Source organism: Oncorhynchus kisutch, linkage group LG6 (assembly GCF_002021735.2).
Source record: "Oncorhynchus kisutch isolate 150728-3 linkage group LG6, Okis_V2, whole genome shotgun sequence".
Lineage (NCBI taxonomy): Eukaryota > Metazoa > Chordata > Actinopteri > Salmoniformes > Salmonidae > Oncorhynchus > Oncorhynchus kisutch.
In genome coordinates this window covers 67,691,013-67,707,291 of record NC_034179.2, presented here as the reverse complement: position 1 = coordinate 67,707,291, position 16,279 = coordinate 67,691,013, and the positions used below count along the sequence as shown (strand labels likewise).

Genomic DNA, 16,279 nt, shown 5'->3' with positions numbered 1-16,279 from the left:
ACCTGAGCCCTAGGACCATGCCTCAGGGCTACCTGGCCTGATGACTCCTTGCTGTCCACAGTCCACCTGGTCGTGCTGCTGCTCCAATTTCAACAATTCTGCCTGCGGCTATGGAACCCTGACCTGTTCACCGGACGTGCTACCTTGTCCCAGACCTGCAGTTTTCAACTCTCCAGAGACAACAGGAGCGGTAGAGATACTCTGAATGATCGGCTATGAAAAGCCAACTGACATTTACTCCTGAGGTGCTGACCTGTTGCACCCTCTACAACCACTGTGATTATTATTACTTGACCTTGCTGGTCTATGAACATTTCAACATCTTGGCCATGTTCTGTTATAATCTCCACCTGGCACAGCCAGAAGAGGACTGGCCACCCCTCATAGCCTGGTTCCTCTCTACGTTTCTTCCTGGGTTCTGGCCTTTCTAGGGAGTTTTTCCTAGCCACCGTGCTTCTACACCTGCATTGCTTGCTGTTTGGGGTTTTAGGCTGGGTTTCTGTACAGCACTTTGTGACATCAACTGATGTAAGAAGTGCTTTATAAATATATTTCATTGATTGATTGATGGGAATATGACATCCATCTATACTAAGGTGACCAGATTTCTGAAATGAAAAAATATCCAATGTTATTATCTATGAAATAAAAAAGGGGGACAATTCCAGTTTCATGTATTTAGTCTAATAGGCACATTGTGATAGGCAGAGAAAACAACTATACTACAGAAACACTATAGACAAGACAGAACTGTCCGATCTGAATAGCCATTCAGTGGTCCTGCTAGAATAAGAGCAGAAGAGAACATGAGCAAAATTGATAAAACAGACAATAGTATACGTGAAATACTTAACAACATAATAAAGAAATAGATGCTGATGAGATTGGTAACTACATAATATACTTATACCAACCTAATCTGTATGTTTCTCAGAATAATGTATTTTCTTCAGGATTGCTCTGTCTTTGGCTAGGTTCTCCATGAACTCCTGGCAGGGGAGGTTGAAGTTTGTCTTCACAATAAGCACAGCCTTGATGGAAGGAACAGTGGACCTATTTCTTGCTGCTATCCATAGATCATTCATTTGGGAGAACACTCTCTCGACTGGTGCATTACCTCCAGGTAAGCACATGACAACAGATGCTAATCTAGCCAGGTTAGTGTGTGGGATGTCATTCTCTTTGAAGTGGGTAACCACCGTGCTCCATCTCTGACTAAGTGGTGCCGTTTTGTTTCCACAGATGTGTTGCCACCACTATTGACAGCAACTTTACATGTCCATGATTGAACACATCAATGGACAGGGACACAAATTCAACCTGGTCTAGGTCCTGTGTTACCAAAGTAGTTGCCCATGTTGCTAACACGTTACTCACTATGGCGTCACATTTTGTCCTAGCACATGTAAGCTTTGGCTCACAAAGCTTCTGTGTCAGTTGTGCTGTTGCAGTCCATAGATCTGTAACTATGATTGTGTTGCATAGTGTGGTATGCAAAGACACCCTCCTGCATAGCTAAACTATATTCTTCTTGGGAAGGCTCTACCTTCTTGAAGAATATGGTGACAGAGGGCATACCAACACGGGCAACCAGAGAGGCTTTGTGCTTTTTTGTCTGTTGATGTTCTACCACTGCCGTTCTTCTCCAGCTGCCAATTGAAAGAGAGGAATTACAAAGGGTGCAGTGAACCATTCTATCGTCTTGACCTGAGCGTATAAATGGAAATTCTCTCATGTTTTTCATAAAAAGTGCATTTCCATTTCTTGGAAAGAGTCATTGTATCTCCTCTGTCTGTTCTTCTTCACTCTCCTTGTGTCACTCTTCGAACTCTCTTAACTTTTTCTTCTCCTCCTCTTTTCTTCACTCGTCTTTCCTTTCCTTCTCTTCACCTTTCCACCTCACTCTTCTACACTCTCCTTGCTTCACTCTTTTTACTCCCATAATTTGTCATTCTCCTTCCTCTCCAATCTGTATTAATAAACAGCATACTATTAGATAAAATACTTTGGTTAACAGATTCCCATTGCTTTCCTAATTTTTGTATTTTATCTCTAAAACATAGTTTGGAATAATAAATTGGCAGGCTCTGTAACCATATCTTTACTTTTCCTCTGTCTCCTTCACTCTTCTTCCTATCCAGTCTTCCTCCTCTCCACTGCTAATGTTATCCATGAATATTTCTAAATATATTGTCACACTACTTATAATTTTAACGTTGACCATTAAAATTGTCATCTACAAAAATATTCTCTGAAATAATTATGCATTCATTTAATATAATCATATTTTCAAAATAGCCCGTCCACTGCATGTTTACATGTTTTTTAACCTAGCTAGCATAACAGTAGCTAGCTAACTTAGTCGACAGAGCTAGTGTTAGCTAGCATAACCTATTTAAAACCTTATACAGCAGATCATCTATCTATATAATAAATTGTGACATTATAACATCACTAGCTGGTATCTCAAACGATTGGTTGACTTGAAAAGACGTTTGTGGTGATGTTGTGGATTCACTTGATACTTGCTAGCTTCTGGCTGAGTTTGCCACAGCAGTTTTCTCTAAAACTATCGCGAGCAAGTAGTTAGTAGAAGAAGAAGAGTGCATGAAGCTGCTATAGGGAGCAGCCCCCTCTGTTGGCCTAAACAAGCACAACGCGATTGAGACGTCAACCGGTAGGCTCTGCTGCCCGGTCTTTCTTGCCAAGTAAACTATTTCACGTTGCGGTCTGTTTTTAACGCACAGTTAAAAACGGAGACATTTCCGGGGACAGCTCCAGCCGGGGACAGGCCACCAAAAACGGGGACGTCTGGTCACCATAAATACAGCCAATGACTCCAGGAAAGTTCCCATATTCATAGAACTCTACCTTGGAGTTAGCTAAGGTCTTCACATTTAATTGAGATATTTGTGCTATATTTTTTTAATGCAGCCTAGTGGATATTTTCCCCCCAGAAATACCTAAATAATTATGTAATCCTTCTAGTGAAATAGGGTGACGTAGCACACGTCCATACGTACGTCAAAAACGTCGGTGACGGTGGTTTCGGGGAGGCGCTGTAAAAGGTTCTGTACCACTTTGCAATCTGAACGATGTCCATTTTGTGAAAGCCTGTCAGCCGACTAAAGCTTCGTCCCCGTGTAAAGGAAGATTCAAAGAAAAACAGAAATTGGGCAGACCTGTCGATCGCTAGCCAGTTATTATCCGAAAGCAAAGTCAATCTTATCGTATGTCCGCTATCCAGAACCTCCAAACTTTCGGTAAGACATTTCAACCATCTCGGCTAACGTGATTAGCAGGGGAAATGGCTGTTGGTAATGTTAGCTAGCATTTGCAAACATGTTGACGACGTTACAACTAAATATAACGTTTGATTTGAATCATAAATTGTAAATACATCTCTTCATAAAACATCTGGTTAGTTATATCGAGAACATTCCCTTCAGATTGCAAAAAGTTATGAATAGCATGCCAGGTGTTTTTATTTTAACGTTGACCAACACCTATCGACATCATCAGACGAAGTTAATGTCCTTGTTTAACGTTTGGTCCCAACACGGATTTGTAGCCGTTATAGCAAATTCGTCTGTATTGTGGACACATTAATCAACGTACAATACCTAACGTTATTCGGTTAGCAAATTGTTACTGCCGGTTGTTTTTCTGGCACAGTGTCAACAATGGCCCGAGTATAAATGTAACTTTTTGCCCAATCTGTCTGAAACGATTTTTTTTTCTTCAGGAAGTCCTTCATGGTGAAACTATAAATAGTTCAGACAAATAGCTAGATCTAATGATATTCCCCTACTGTCGTAGTTGCATTCATGCTGTCATTTCGACATTTCAGTTAGTTCTGCCTGTTGTGTTTTGCCGGAATGATTGGCTATATGGTGTGTAAACTAAGGTCTGCGTAAATTAGTCAACCGTTTTTTTGGGGGGGGGTTTGTCAATCTCAATTTCCATGTACTAGTCTGTTTACCAGCATCTGAGCAGCGTTTTGCTTTGGCCTGAAACTCGTGGGTAGGACGTTACATCACCAGTTTATCGGCCTGCATTTTTTAAAATCATCTTAGGTCAAACAAAACAGTGACATCTTCGGTATCACTTTAGGTTGCTTGTTTTGAACTCTATTTTTGTCTTAAGTAAATTGATTTGTTTTTAATGTTGTTCTTCCCACAGACCCATTTGCTGATGCAACTAAGGGTAATGACAGACTCCCATCTGGGACTGACGACTACATCCACATAAGAATCCAGCAGCGTAACGGCAGGAAGACTCTGACCACGGTCCAGGGCATAGCCATCGACTATGATAAGAAGAAGCTAGTCAAGGCCTTTAAGAAGGTATGTTATGGCAGAGTTTACACTAGGTGGTAAACAAAAAAAAGTTCCATGTCTTGTTTGACTAGTTCTGCTTTGTCAACAGAAATTTGCCTGCAATGGGACAGTGATTGAGCACCCAGAGTATGGGGAAGTGATTCAGCTGCAAGGTGACCAGCGCAAGAATATCTGCACGTTTCTGATTGAGGTAGGTTTGACTCTTGTCCCTGCTATAGCACATTGCACCCAGCTTATACTCCACACTTGTGTGTACTAAGTGGTCATCTGTCATGGCCCCTACAGATGGCTCTCATAGAAAAGCACCTGTCTGTAAATGTTCTGTGACTGGAGTTCAGAGTTCCTTTGTGTGATGTCTCTTCTGCCCTCATCCCACTTCCAGATTGGCCTGGCGAAAGAGGAGCAGCTCAAGGTCCACGGATTCTAGAAGCTCTCAGCAGCCTCATCTCCCCTGGTCCTGATTCACTACATGGCCAAAATTATGTGGACACCCCTTCAAATTAGTGGATTCGGCTATTTCGGCCACACCTATTGTTGACCGGTGTATAAAATAGAGTACACGCCATCCAATCTCCATAGACAAACATTGGCAGTAGAATGGTCCGTACTGAAGAGCTCAGTGACTTTCAACGTGGCACCGTCATAGGATGCCACCTTTCCAACAAGTCAGTTCGTCAAATTTCTGCCTTGCTAGAGCTACCCCGGTCAACTGTAAGTGCTGTTATTGTGAAGTGGAAACGTCTAGGAGCAACAACGGCTCAGCCGAGAAGTGGTAGGCCGCACAAGCTCACAGAAGGGGATCGCCAAGTGCTGAAGCAAGTAGCATGTAAAGATCGTCTGTCCTCGGTTGCAACACTTACTACTGAGTTCCAAACTGCCTCTGGAAGCAACGTCAGCACAATAACTGTTCGTCGGGAGCTTCATGAAATGGGTTTCCATGGCCGAGCAGCCGCACACACGCCTCAGATCACCATGCGCAATGCGAAGCGTCGGCTGGAGTGGTGTAAAGCTCACCGCCATTGGACACTGGAGCAGTGGAAACGCATTCTCTGGAGTGATGAATCACGCTTCACCATCTGGCAGTCCGATGGGCGAATCTGGGTTTGGCGGATGCCAGGAGAACGCTACCTGCCCGAATGCATAGTGCCAACTGTAAAGTTTGGTGGGGAAGGAATAATGGTCTGGGGCTGTTTTTCATGGTTTGGGCTAGGCCCCTTAGTTCCAGTAAAGGGAAATCTTAACGCTGCAGCATACAATGAAATTCTAGATGATTCTGTGCTTCCAACTTTGTGGCAACAGTTTGGGGAAGGCCCTTTCCTGTTTCAGCATGACAATGCCCCCATGCACAAAGCGAGGTCCGTACAGGACTGGTTTGTTGAGCTCGGTGTGGAAGAACTTGACTGGCCTGCACAGAGCCCTGACCTCAACCCCATCGAACACCTTTGGGATGAATTGGAACGCCGACTGCGAGCCAGGCCTAATCGACCAACATCGGTGCCTGACCTCACTAATGCTCTTGTGGCTGAATGGAAGCAAGTCCCTGCAGCAATGTTTCAACATTTAGTGGAAAGCCTTCCCAGAAGAGTGGAGGCTGTTATAGCAGCAAAGGGGGGACCAACTCCATATTAATACCCATGAGATTGACAAGCAGGCGTCCACATACTTTTGGTCATGTACACTGAATAAAAATATAACTGCAGCAATTTCAATGATTTTACTGTGTTACAGTTCATAAAAGAAATCAGACAATTTAAATAAATTCATTAAGGCCCTAATCTATTGATTTCATATGAATGGGCAGGGCCGCAGCAATGGGTGGGTCTGGGAGGGCATAGGCCTACCATCTTGGGAGCCAAGCCCAATCAATCAGAATGAGTTTTTCCTGACAAAAGGGCTTTATTACAGACAACCTCCTCAGTAACCTTTCATTTACAGGGATGTAAACAAATTTGTGCACAAAATTTGAGAAATGTTTTTTTTGCTTTTGGCAAATGTTTGAGCTTCTATTTCAGCTCGTAAAATGTTGGTTCCACATTTCAAATGTTGCATTTATATTTTTGTTCAGTGCTGTGCCAATATCTCTGTTTAAATGTTTTCCCCATTAGATTTTGTTTGTATTGAATTTATGTCTGTGCCCAGTGGTGTCCTTCGTTTGCTTATCTACTTTCCCTCCCTCCCACTACTTTGCTGAAAGGATGGGCTAGAATTCTACTTGGTGACAGGTCACAAATGAACGAGAGTAAGTCGTCTGGTCATAAGATGATGCTTAAGAGCAAAATGAGACTGTGGAAGGTGTTCAGTGATAGGTCCCCATGTAGACCTACCTGGTTCTGAAGGTTATCGATCATCCCCAAGTGGCAACTCATGTCTTTACGGTCACCAAGGGATCTTCTCTCCCAATGTTCCTTGATCTGTAGCTCAAGCTGCGTGTTGGTTCCCTCTAGTGAGTGCACCTGAGACACACAGACATCAACATCGAGCCTCACACATTCATACAACACACATCCTAGGTAGACTTCTCACTGTTTTAGCCACTAAGAGAGGAATCGCAGCTGAGTACTTGAAAGCACTGGGTGGCCGTTCTATCGCATCTGACCAGAATATCATCTGATTTTTACACCTAATGATAGGAGAAAGTGAATGGTAGTTCTTTAGGCTAACAGTGAAAAAAGAAAATCCTACAATTGTGATGCGAAAAGGTATCTAATTTAAATTCTCCGTGTGGGACGCAAAGCGACCATTAAGATCTTCCAGGTTCTCCCTCTTGTTGATGCACAGGGAGCCTGAGAATTTTGTCATGCTCCCCGGGACACTTGATGCATACCCCATTGAGGTCCAATACCCTCCTGCACCACCACAAACACTGTTCCAGTGTCCCCCTCTGCAGTCGTGGGAGAGCTGCTTAGCGCCACTGGCACGGAACAACTGCATTGATGCTGTCACGGCTGCTGTCAACGTCCCTCCAACCTGGGGTCTGATGTGATGCTATAAAGGGCTTTTTTGAACTGTGCAAAAATGTTACATGTTTTTGTCTATTGAAAGCAAGGGTAGGTGTGAAGAAACCCTGCCCACTACACAGAGCTACAAAAACAGTTGTGAGTATGTCTATGATGGAAATTTTGTTTTCTTCTCTTTCAAATGTAAATTGGATGGTGCTGATGGCAGGATCACAGTGAAAAAAGGTCTATATGGAGACAGAATACCTTGTAAAACTTTTTGTCTTTCTGGAAGTGGACCAATAAATACATTTTTAAGTTGCCTACAGTGAAAATACATTAACTAGTTAAGTGATATATAATGCAACATCAAAAGTCACATTTTAAGTGGTAAATTGAATAAAACATTACGCTCTTTATTATAAACTGGGTGGTTCGAGCCCTGAATGCTGATTGGCTGACAGCTGTGGTATAGCAGACTGTATACCATGGGTATGACATCTTTTTTTACTGCTCTAATAACGTTAGTAACCAGTTTTTAATTGCAATAAATCACCTCAGGGGTTTGTAGTATGTGGCCAATATACCACACCTTCTCGGGCCTTATTGCGTAATTAGGACACTGTCCTAAAGTCACAAGAACAATATTCTGTTCCAAAATGTTGACATATTGATTAAAGCTAATTTGTTGTTGAAAGGTAATCATTTCCACCCAAAATGACAGGTACTTTTTACATGTTCTGTCTGACAAAAACTGTTCAAGCTAAATTCTAGCTATCGGCGGCATATAATCTTGGAATTTAATGAAGTTCAAAAGATCACCTTCAGCTTTTCTTCCATAATGAGATAAATTTACATTGCCACAGAAAGATTAATGGCTTGTTTATTCTGTGGGGAAATGTTATCAGACTAGCTTGACATTATTTATAAGTGAAGATATGAAAAGTGACAATGACGATAAAGGCCACTGGTGGCTCGGTGGATGCCACCCTATCTCGACACCAGTTTTTCCCAAGTGGTGCGTCAGGACCTATTTGTGGGTTGAGGTCAGTTCCTTTTTTTTGTGGGGGTCAAAAGACACTAACAACTGTAGGACCCACTGCATGGATGAACAGTGGCTAACTGCAAGATCATTGCTTGTCAATGAGTGTGTTGTTTACAGCAAGAATGCCACTCATGATACTTTTTCTCCTTTGGTGGCACTACACCAAATCTATGTTGGTGACAATGATGTACAACAACCGTAATCTCTTAATGTTCATTTTTTGTCACTCATAAGATTACCATTAAGGGAGAGGTTAGCAGCCAGGCCTGATTTCCTGTTGTTTTGAAAGGGCTACGTATCCCCACTCAGATCACTACCAGACAGTCCTAGCAAAATTGCTACCCAGAAGTGATGTCATAGATACAAATGGCAGCATTGGAAGTTTAAGAGGAGTTGTGCCTGTATGGGGCTGATCTAGTGGCCAGGTAGTGTTATCTGCAGCACATAAACCCTGTGAGCGGCGAACAAAACCTGGCTATGAAATAGTGTTGTATTATTACAGTTAGCAGCATCTGTATGCTTTTAGATTCACCCATCAGGTGAACTTTATAAAGAATGTAGTCAAGTCAGGTGATGGATTTCATAACAGAGGAGTTTGACTTTTCTGTGCATGTTAGTTAGTGTGTTTACCAATTGTTCTTCTGGCATAATCGGATCATAGTAAAGTACAGCAGATACCTAACACTCCCAAAGTGATCTGTAAATCTTTAACGTTTGAACACACATGCGATGAAGATTCTGCTTTAACTATATGTAAATCTACTCAGTTCAGAAAGCATCAAGGTATGAAAGAAAGGCACCTGGCAAGAGAGAGACAAGTTGATGCACAGGATCAGGGTTAAATGTTTATAACCACCTCGAGCAGAAAGGTTAATCTATGATTTTTCGCATCAAATGTCACATGTCCCACTAATTTCCAAAATACAGCCAAAAGGTTAGGTTGAGTTGTAACATGTGGTTTTTACCACCAGTGAATTTACACAAGGCTTAGGCCTGGCTGCAATATCAATCCTACCCACAGGACTATGTGAACTATACCAAAGGTCCTTGAGGTCATCCCAGTTGATGATAACGCTGTCTCAAACTCTGTACCAGGAGGTGTATCGTAGTTGGTATTTGTTTACCCATGATGCACCTCCAGAGAATGGAGAGGTAAAGGTTGTGTTCACTGATCAGACGTTGCATGCATCAACCATTGTTTGCATGCCACATCATCGACTGTCTGGCAACAGATTACTGGAGCATATTATGGGTTTAGCTGATGCGTGAAATACTTATCCAGGCGTTGTAAGATCTGGCATGCGCCAGCAATGTCTGTGCAGATACCAAAATCTTTTGGTGTGCACGTTTTGCCTAAGCAGGGAGACACCGAAGTAATTGATTGCTATACTGCTGGGAGCGGTGAATGTCGTAACTAAATAAAACAACAGAAAATAAAAAATGATCGGTCTGGCAAGGGAAGGGCTGGTTTTTAAATATTGTGTATATTTATTTATTGTGAACAAATTTCCATTTGTTACCCATGTCAATTCTTCCTTTTTTCAACATACTTTTATTTCTGTTTTCTGGACAGGCAAACGCTGCCAAATACTAGACAGTAAACCAATAAAACATGGTGAACTACCCAGCAGAGGTGTGGTGCTGCCGAAGTGCTTTTTTCAGTTTGAGAATACACAGAGCTGGTAAAACTATTTCTGGAAAATTTTATCTTAAATAAATGATATTTCATTTCCACAAAAATTCCATGAAAAACGATAGAATGACAAACCAAATAAATATGTATATCAGTCTAGAAGTATAAAATTGTGGTTTCTTCCCTGTCTTCTCTCTGGCGCTGGTGAGAATGATGAAGAACTATAGGCTACGTGTGTGCACTACAGAAGACCGTCTGAGGCTTGACCACTTTGGCCAATTCGATGGGGGAAAAAATCCTAATTCACTTTGTGTTTGCCTTTATAAAATAAAACTCTATGGACCCCTCTTGCGCATTGCAACCCAGAACGACACCGTTCTGCTGAGGACACCCAAACCTCAAATCTCAAGGAGCCTGATCCTCTCTGGAAACTGCTGTAGCTCTGCTTGGGATATTTAGCCTACGTGGGCTATTGTTTGAGACACAGGGCCCATTCTAACTTGGTATGTCAGGGTGGGAATTTGGAAATGTGAATTGGGCCAAGTTAGAGGTCATAATGCATTTAGATTATAGTGTATTGCGATGCATGAATACACAACACCAAAAGCTTGATTTTTATGGCTGTTTTAAAAGGAATTTCCTGCATTTCTACATAGTAATGATTTATGTTCACTAATTGGTCAATTGATATGATAGCATGTTTAATCTATGCAAATAAATTCTATGAATAGTTCATCTCTGTTTCATTTGATTCTTTAATAAGGTATATTGTAACCATGTGATCAAGGTGATTTATGATACAGCGTGTAAGCAACACAATACACAACTGTTGCCATTTGATCATAATGTAGGCCTACCAGTGTCCTACCATAAAAAAACAATGGAGAAAATGCATCCCATAACATTTTAACATGGAAATAGCTGTTCTATCATTCAGCCTACAGTAGCAGCCAATGTGTGGTTCATTGTAGGCCTACATTCCATGAGACTTGAAAAAAAAAAACATGCAGGGCTTGACATTAACCTGTTTATCCATTTGTCCTTCAGACAAGGAGGTGACTGAAAATGTGTTGTTTGATGCAAAAAAACACTTTACGAAATAAAAATAATTATTATTCCCATGCCATTATTACAGAAACTCATACAAATTATGCTATATTCTGCCTATTGGCTACTTAGCTTATTCAAGACAGTCTCAAAATACAACACTACCCCTTTAAGACATAACAAAAGCTCTTTACCTGATTTGTTTTTCAAAGATGGCTAGAAATGCACACATTTTGTGCTCTTGTAGGAAGCAACCACTCCCCCATTGTTGAATAGAAATCAGCTACAACTGGGCTAATAACTCACTAACTAGCAAGAAATATGAACAAATGTGCACAGGTGGCTCCAAACAGCTCTAGCTGTGACCTCAAAACAAGCACATCTACTCACAATGTCTCACAAGATCACATACCGATTCATTTGCAGTTTACATAACAGAACCGAATATAATACCAAAGCATAGTAGGCCTATAACGTTCCTGTTACATCAAAAACACCTAATTTCCGTCTGACGCACTGCTGTCAGGTAAAGAATGTTTATATTTGTAATCTATTTAGTCATAAAGTTGACACCCAACTTTACTTTACTTTACCCTAGCAATGCAGCTAGCTAGCTACAACAAGTAGACCTGTTGCTAGCTAACAGGAGCAGAAAACTTTTATCACTTTAGCATGTCATTCCGGGACAGGGAGCTTTAGCTATTGTTATTCCAAGTAATAATTTAAGATGACAAAAATCTATAGAACAATTGTAAGCCTAATAGTCATCAAGGCAGGACTCACTGATGTCATTCATGCTGTCACTAAACAGTCTCCATTAAATACCTGTATTTCCATTAATTATTTCAACTGTGGGCATCCTAGAGCAAGAGAATCGACATGTACATGTTCGTGAGACTCACTTTTCCACAGAGGGTCATATTAGTGTGTAGCCCGAACTGTTCGGACATTACTGACAGAAGTTGGCAGATTAGCTACACCAACTTCAGACTAGTCCAAAGATGCTTGTGGGGGTCGTAGAACAAACCGTTCAGACGCTACAGACGATTTTGTGAGAAAACTGTTTTTCAGGATGTCTCATGGTATGACAAACACCGCTCTAGCTTTGTCACCTTTCACCGCAGATGCTGAAGTGCAACGACATAGGCAGATGCCACCTATGCAAAAAATGTATATCTCTAGTTTAAACTGACACATTTTTATGGGAATTTGTTTATTATATATTATATATTTCCGCGTAGGTGCAGACATCAACCTTAGGGGATTGTAATAAAGTTGATATAAAAAAATAGATTTTCTGCTGCTTCCCTCACTCGGATCGGGCCGGGTCTAGTTGCCATGGGTCTGTTCGGAACAGGTCTCTATTTAAAAGATTGTGAGGGCAGGACATTTTCTGGCGACAGTAATCCCTGCAATTCTTCTGCCGTTAAGTCTTGGAGGCCCAAAACGTTCTCGGCTGCAGATATAATGATGTATAATGCTTTTTGGACTTCTTGGACAAAATTAATATCTGTGGCTATAAATGCTACGAAATCCATCTTCTTCACAATAAATGTATCCAGATCACTTGATTGATGTATAACATTTGCAACTGGTTGCGATGCATCCACAGCCATATCTTCTACAGAACTGTGGCCTCTTACCCTTTCAACTCTCTTGACCGACTCCACATAGGAGATTTGCTGTGCAGCGCTGATCCTCGACACCTCAACCCCTTTCACCCTAACAGGGCACTTAGGGAATTCAGGAATATGATCCCCACCACAGTTGCAACATATTACATTCAAAGACAATCAAATATTCCTTCCATCTGCAAACACTTGACACGTGGCCAAACCTTTTACACTTCTTGCATTGCATTAGGTTTTGCACGAATGCTCTTACAGCATATATTTTATATCCCAGCTTTACATAGGGTGGTAGATACTCTTTACCAAACATCAATAATACAGACATTAATACAACTTTGCTCCTTTTTCCCATTCTCCATACGGGTCAAGCGACGTGCATGACTATTCAATTTTTTTTGCCTAAGATATTGATTATCAATGTCCAACGAGACGCCAGAGAGAACACCTTTTACCGATGCCCTGCTCTGAAAATCAAAGCTGTCCACTTCATGAGTCGATACTTTTGCAAGCCACAATGCACGCCTCTTTTGCTCTTTGGATACACACGATATCGACACCATACCATTCCTGGTTTCTTTGACTGCGTCCACTTTTCCCAATGCCTTCTTCACCATCCTCGTGACTTCCAAATGGTTTCCTCAAATGAACATCCTTAACCAAAAATCGTACTCCAACAAGCAATGATTCATCAGACTCATTTCCCAAAACAATTGTAGCCCTTTTCATTCCGTTCTTGGACTTCACTGTTGTCCACTCATCTTCTTCACTAACTGTACTCGACGCACTTTAATCTTCAAACAACACTTCTGCTTCCGTCATCTCAATCAATCATTCAATCAAATGTATTTATGAAGCCCTTTTTACATCAGCAGATGTCAAAGACCGCCAACTTACTACCCTGAGACAAGGCTGAGTATTGGGGGGCCAAAACCAGACAGGAAGATCATGTCAGTGACTCAACCCACTCAGGTGACGCACCCCTCCTAGGGACGGCATGGAAGAACACTAGTAAGCCAGGGACTCAGCCCCAGTTAGGGTCAGAAGCAGAGAATCCCGGTGGAGAGAGGGGAGCCGGCCTGGCAGAGACAGCAAGGGTGGTTCGTTGGTCCAGTGCCTTGCTGTTCACCTCCGCACCTCTGGACCAGACTACACTCAATCACAGGACCTACTGAAGAAATTAGTCTTCAGTAAAGACTTAAAGGTCTAGACCGAGTCTACGTCTCTCAAATTGATAGGCAGAACATTCCATAAAAATGTACTTCTATGGGAGAAAGCCCTGACTTCAGCTGTTTGCTTAGAAATTCTAGGGACAATAAGGAGGCCTGCGTTTTATGATGTAGCGTACGTGTAAGTATGTACGGAAGGACCAAATCGGAGAGATAAGTAGGAGCAAGCCCATGTAATGCTTTGTAGTTTAACAGTAAAACCTTGAAATCAGCTCTAGCCTTTGGTTCTAGTCAAGTTTCAAACAGCCGTGTTTAGCACTAACTGAAGTTTATTTAGTGCTTTATATGAGTAGCTGGAGAGTAGAGCCTTGCAGTAGTCTAATCTAGAAGTGACAAAAGCATAGATTAGCTTTTCTGCATCATTGTTGGACAAAAAGTTTCTGATTTTATGAAGATGCAAAAAAGTCTGTCCTTAAAATATATATATATCTTTTTTTTTTACCCCCTTTATTCTCCCCAATTTCATGGTATCCAATTGTTAGTAGCTACTATCTTGCCTCATCGCTACAACTCCCATACGGGCTCGGGAGAGGCGAAGGTTGAAAGTCATGCGTCCTCCGATACACAACCCAACCAAGCCGCACTGCTTCTTAACACAGCGCGCATCCAACCCGGAAGCAAGCCGCACCAATGTGTCAGAGGAAACACCTTGCACCTGGCAACCTTGGTTAGCGTGCACTGCGCCCGGCCCGCCACAGGAGTCGCTGGTGCGCGATGAGAAAAGGATATCCCTACCGGCCAATCCCTCCCTAACCCGGACGACGCTATGCCAATTGTGTGTCATCCACATAGCAGTGAAAGTTGACTTTGTGTTTCCGGATGACATCACCAAGAGGTAGAATATATAGTGAAAACAATATTGGTCCTTAAACGGCACCTTGAGGAACACTGAAATAATTCACTTGTCAGAGGACAAACCATGCACAGAGACAAAGTGATATCTTTCCGACAGATAAGATCTAAACCAGGCAAGAACTTGTCCATGTAGACCAATTTGGGTTTCCAATCTCTCCAAAAGAATGTGGTGATCGAAGCAGAACTAAGGTCTAGGATCATGAGAACAGATGCAGAGCCTTGGTCCGATTCCATTAAAAGGTAATTAACCACCTTCACGAGTGCAGTGCTATGATGGGCTCTAAAACTAGACTGAAGCATTTCGTATACATTATTTGTCTTCAGGAAGGTAATGAGTTGCCGTGCAACAGCTTTTTTATTTTTTATTTGAGAGGCATGGGAGATTCGATAAAGGCTGATCGTTTTTTACATTTTCCAGATCAAGGTTTAGCTTTTTCAAGAGAGGCTTCATAAATGCTACTTTTGGTGTGTTTGGTACACATCCTGAGGATTGGGAGACATTTATTATGTTCAAAATAGGAGGGCAAAGCACAGGAAGTAGCTCTTTCAGTAGTTTCGTTGGAATAGGGTCCAGTATGCAGCTTGAAGGTTTAGAGGCCATGATTATTTTCATGAATGTGTCAAGAGATACAGGATTAAAAAACTTGATTATCTCCATTAATCCTAGGTCCTGACAGTTCTGTGCAGACTCAGCACAACTGAGCTTTGGAGAAATACGCAGATTCAAAGAGGGTTCCGTAATTTGCTTTCTAATGATCATGATCTTTTCATCAAAGAAGTTAATGAATTCATCACTCCTGAAGTGAAAGCCATCCTCTCTTGAGGAATGCTGCTTTTTAGTTAGCCATCCAAACTCCCTTCCTCATTTCCAGTCCATGTCCCTCGCCTCCGTCAATCTTTTATTGACTTGAAGCCTGGTTAGATTAACAATTTGCACTTAGTACTGACCCGAGGATGCTTCAAAAACCAGGATGGGACACTAATACATAAGCATTGTGTTGAATTGGAACAAATAACCTAAACCAAACAATGGACGGAGGTAAAAGAAAACGTTAAAAGAATTTCAGTGACTTTGAAAAAACTTTCTTGAAGTGATTTTTGTCAAAGCACCCAATTATCGAGAACAAATAGCATGATTCATCAACAGAAAACAAGAATAATAATGTCTGGACTACCATTTGTAATGAATTCAACACAAATGAAAAAGTTAACAAAAGGATGCTACTACAACTTCAGGTAATTGTTGGCCCACTTTTACAAATCTTGTGTTTCTTGTGTAACAACACAGTGGGGCCTAAATGTATTCGTGAGACAGAAATGTAACACACAAAATCACACATAATAACTAATATAATTTCTATATTGTCTTGTCTTTCTAAGGTCCTGTGGAAAAACATAAAAATCAACTTAAAGAAGACAAATGTTGCTCGTGGGGAGTGTTTTAAGACTGGTAAGACCAGAGACAGATGAGCTGGGGGACTTGTTGAACGGGATCATTGATAGCCAACAACCCCTGGAAGGTGTCCCCGATGATCACCATTTGGACAGTTCAGATGGGGGACTGTT

The 16,279-nt window shown here is 41.6% G+C and overlaps 1 protein-coding gene across 1 annotated transcript; it reads left to right on the top strand.

Annotated features, from left to right (window-relative positions):
- Positions 1-3,007: 3,007 nt before the first annotated feature.
- LOC109893263 (eukaryotic translation initiation factor 1) lies at positions 3,008-7,599 on the top strand. Its single transcript, XM_020486396.2, has 4 exons — positions 3,008-3,263; positions 4,183-4,346; positions 4,429-4,530; positions 4,723-7,599. The coding sequence occupies exons 1-4, from the start codon at positions 3,233-3,235 to the stop codon at positions 4,765-4,767; spliced, it is 342 nt and encodes a 113-aa protein (XP_020341985.1). The 5' UTR covers positions 3,008-3,232; the 3' UTR covers positions 4,768-7,599.
- Positions 7,600-16,279: the final 8,680 nt, after the last annotated feature.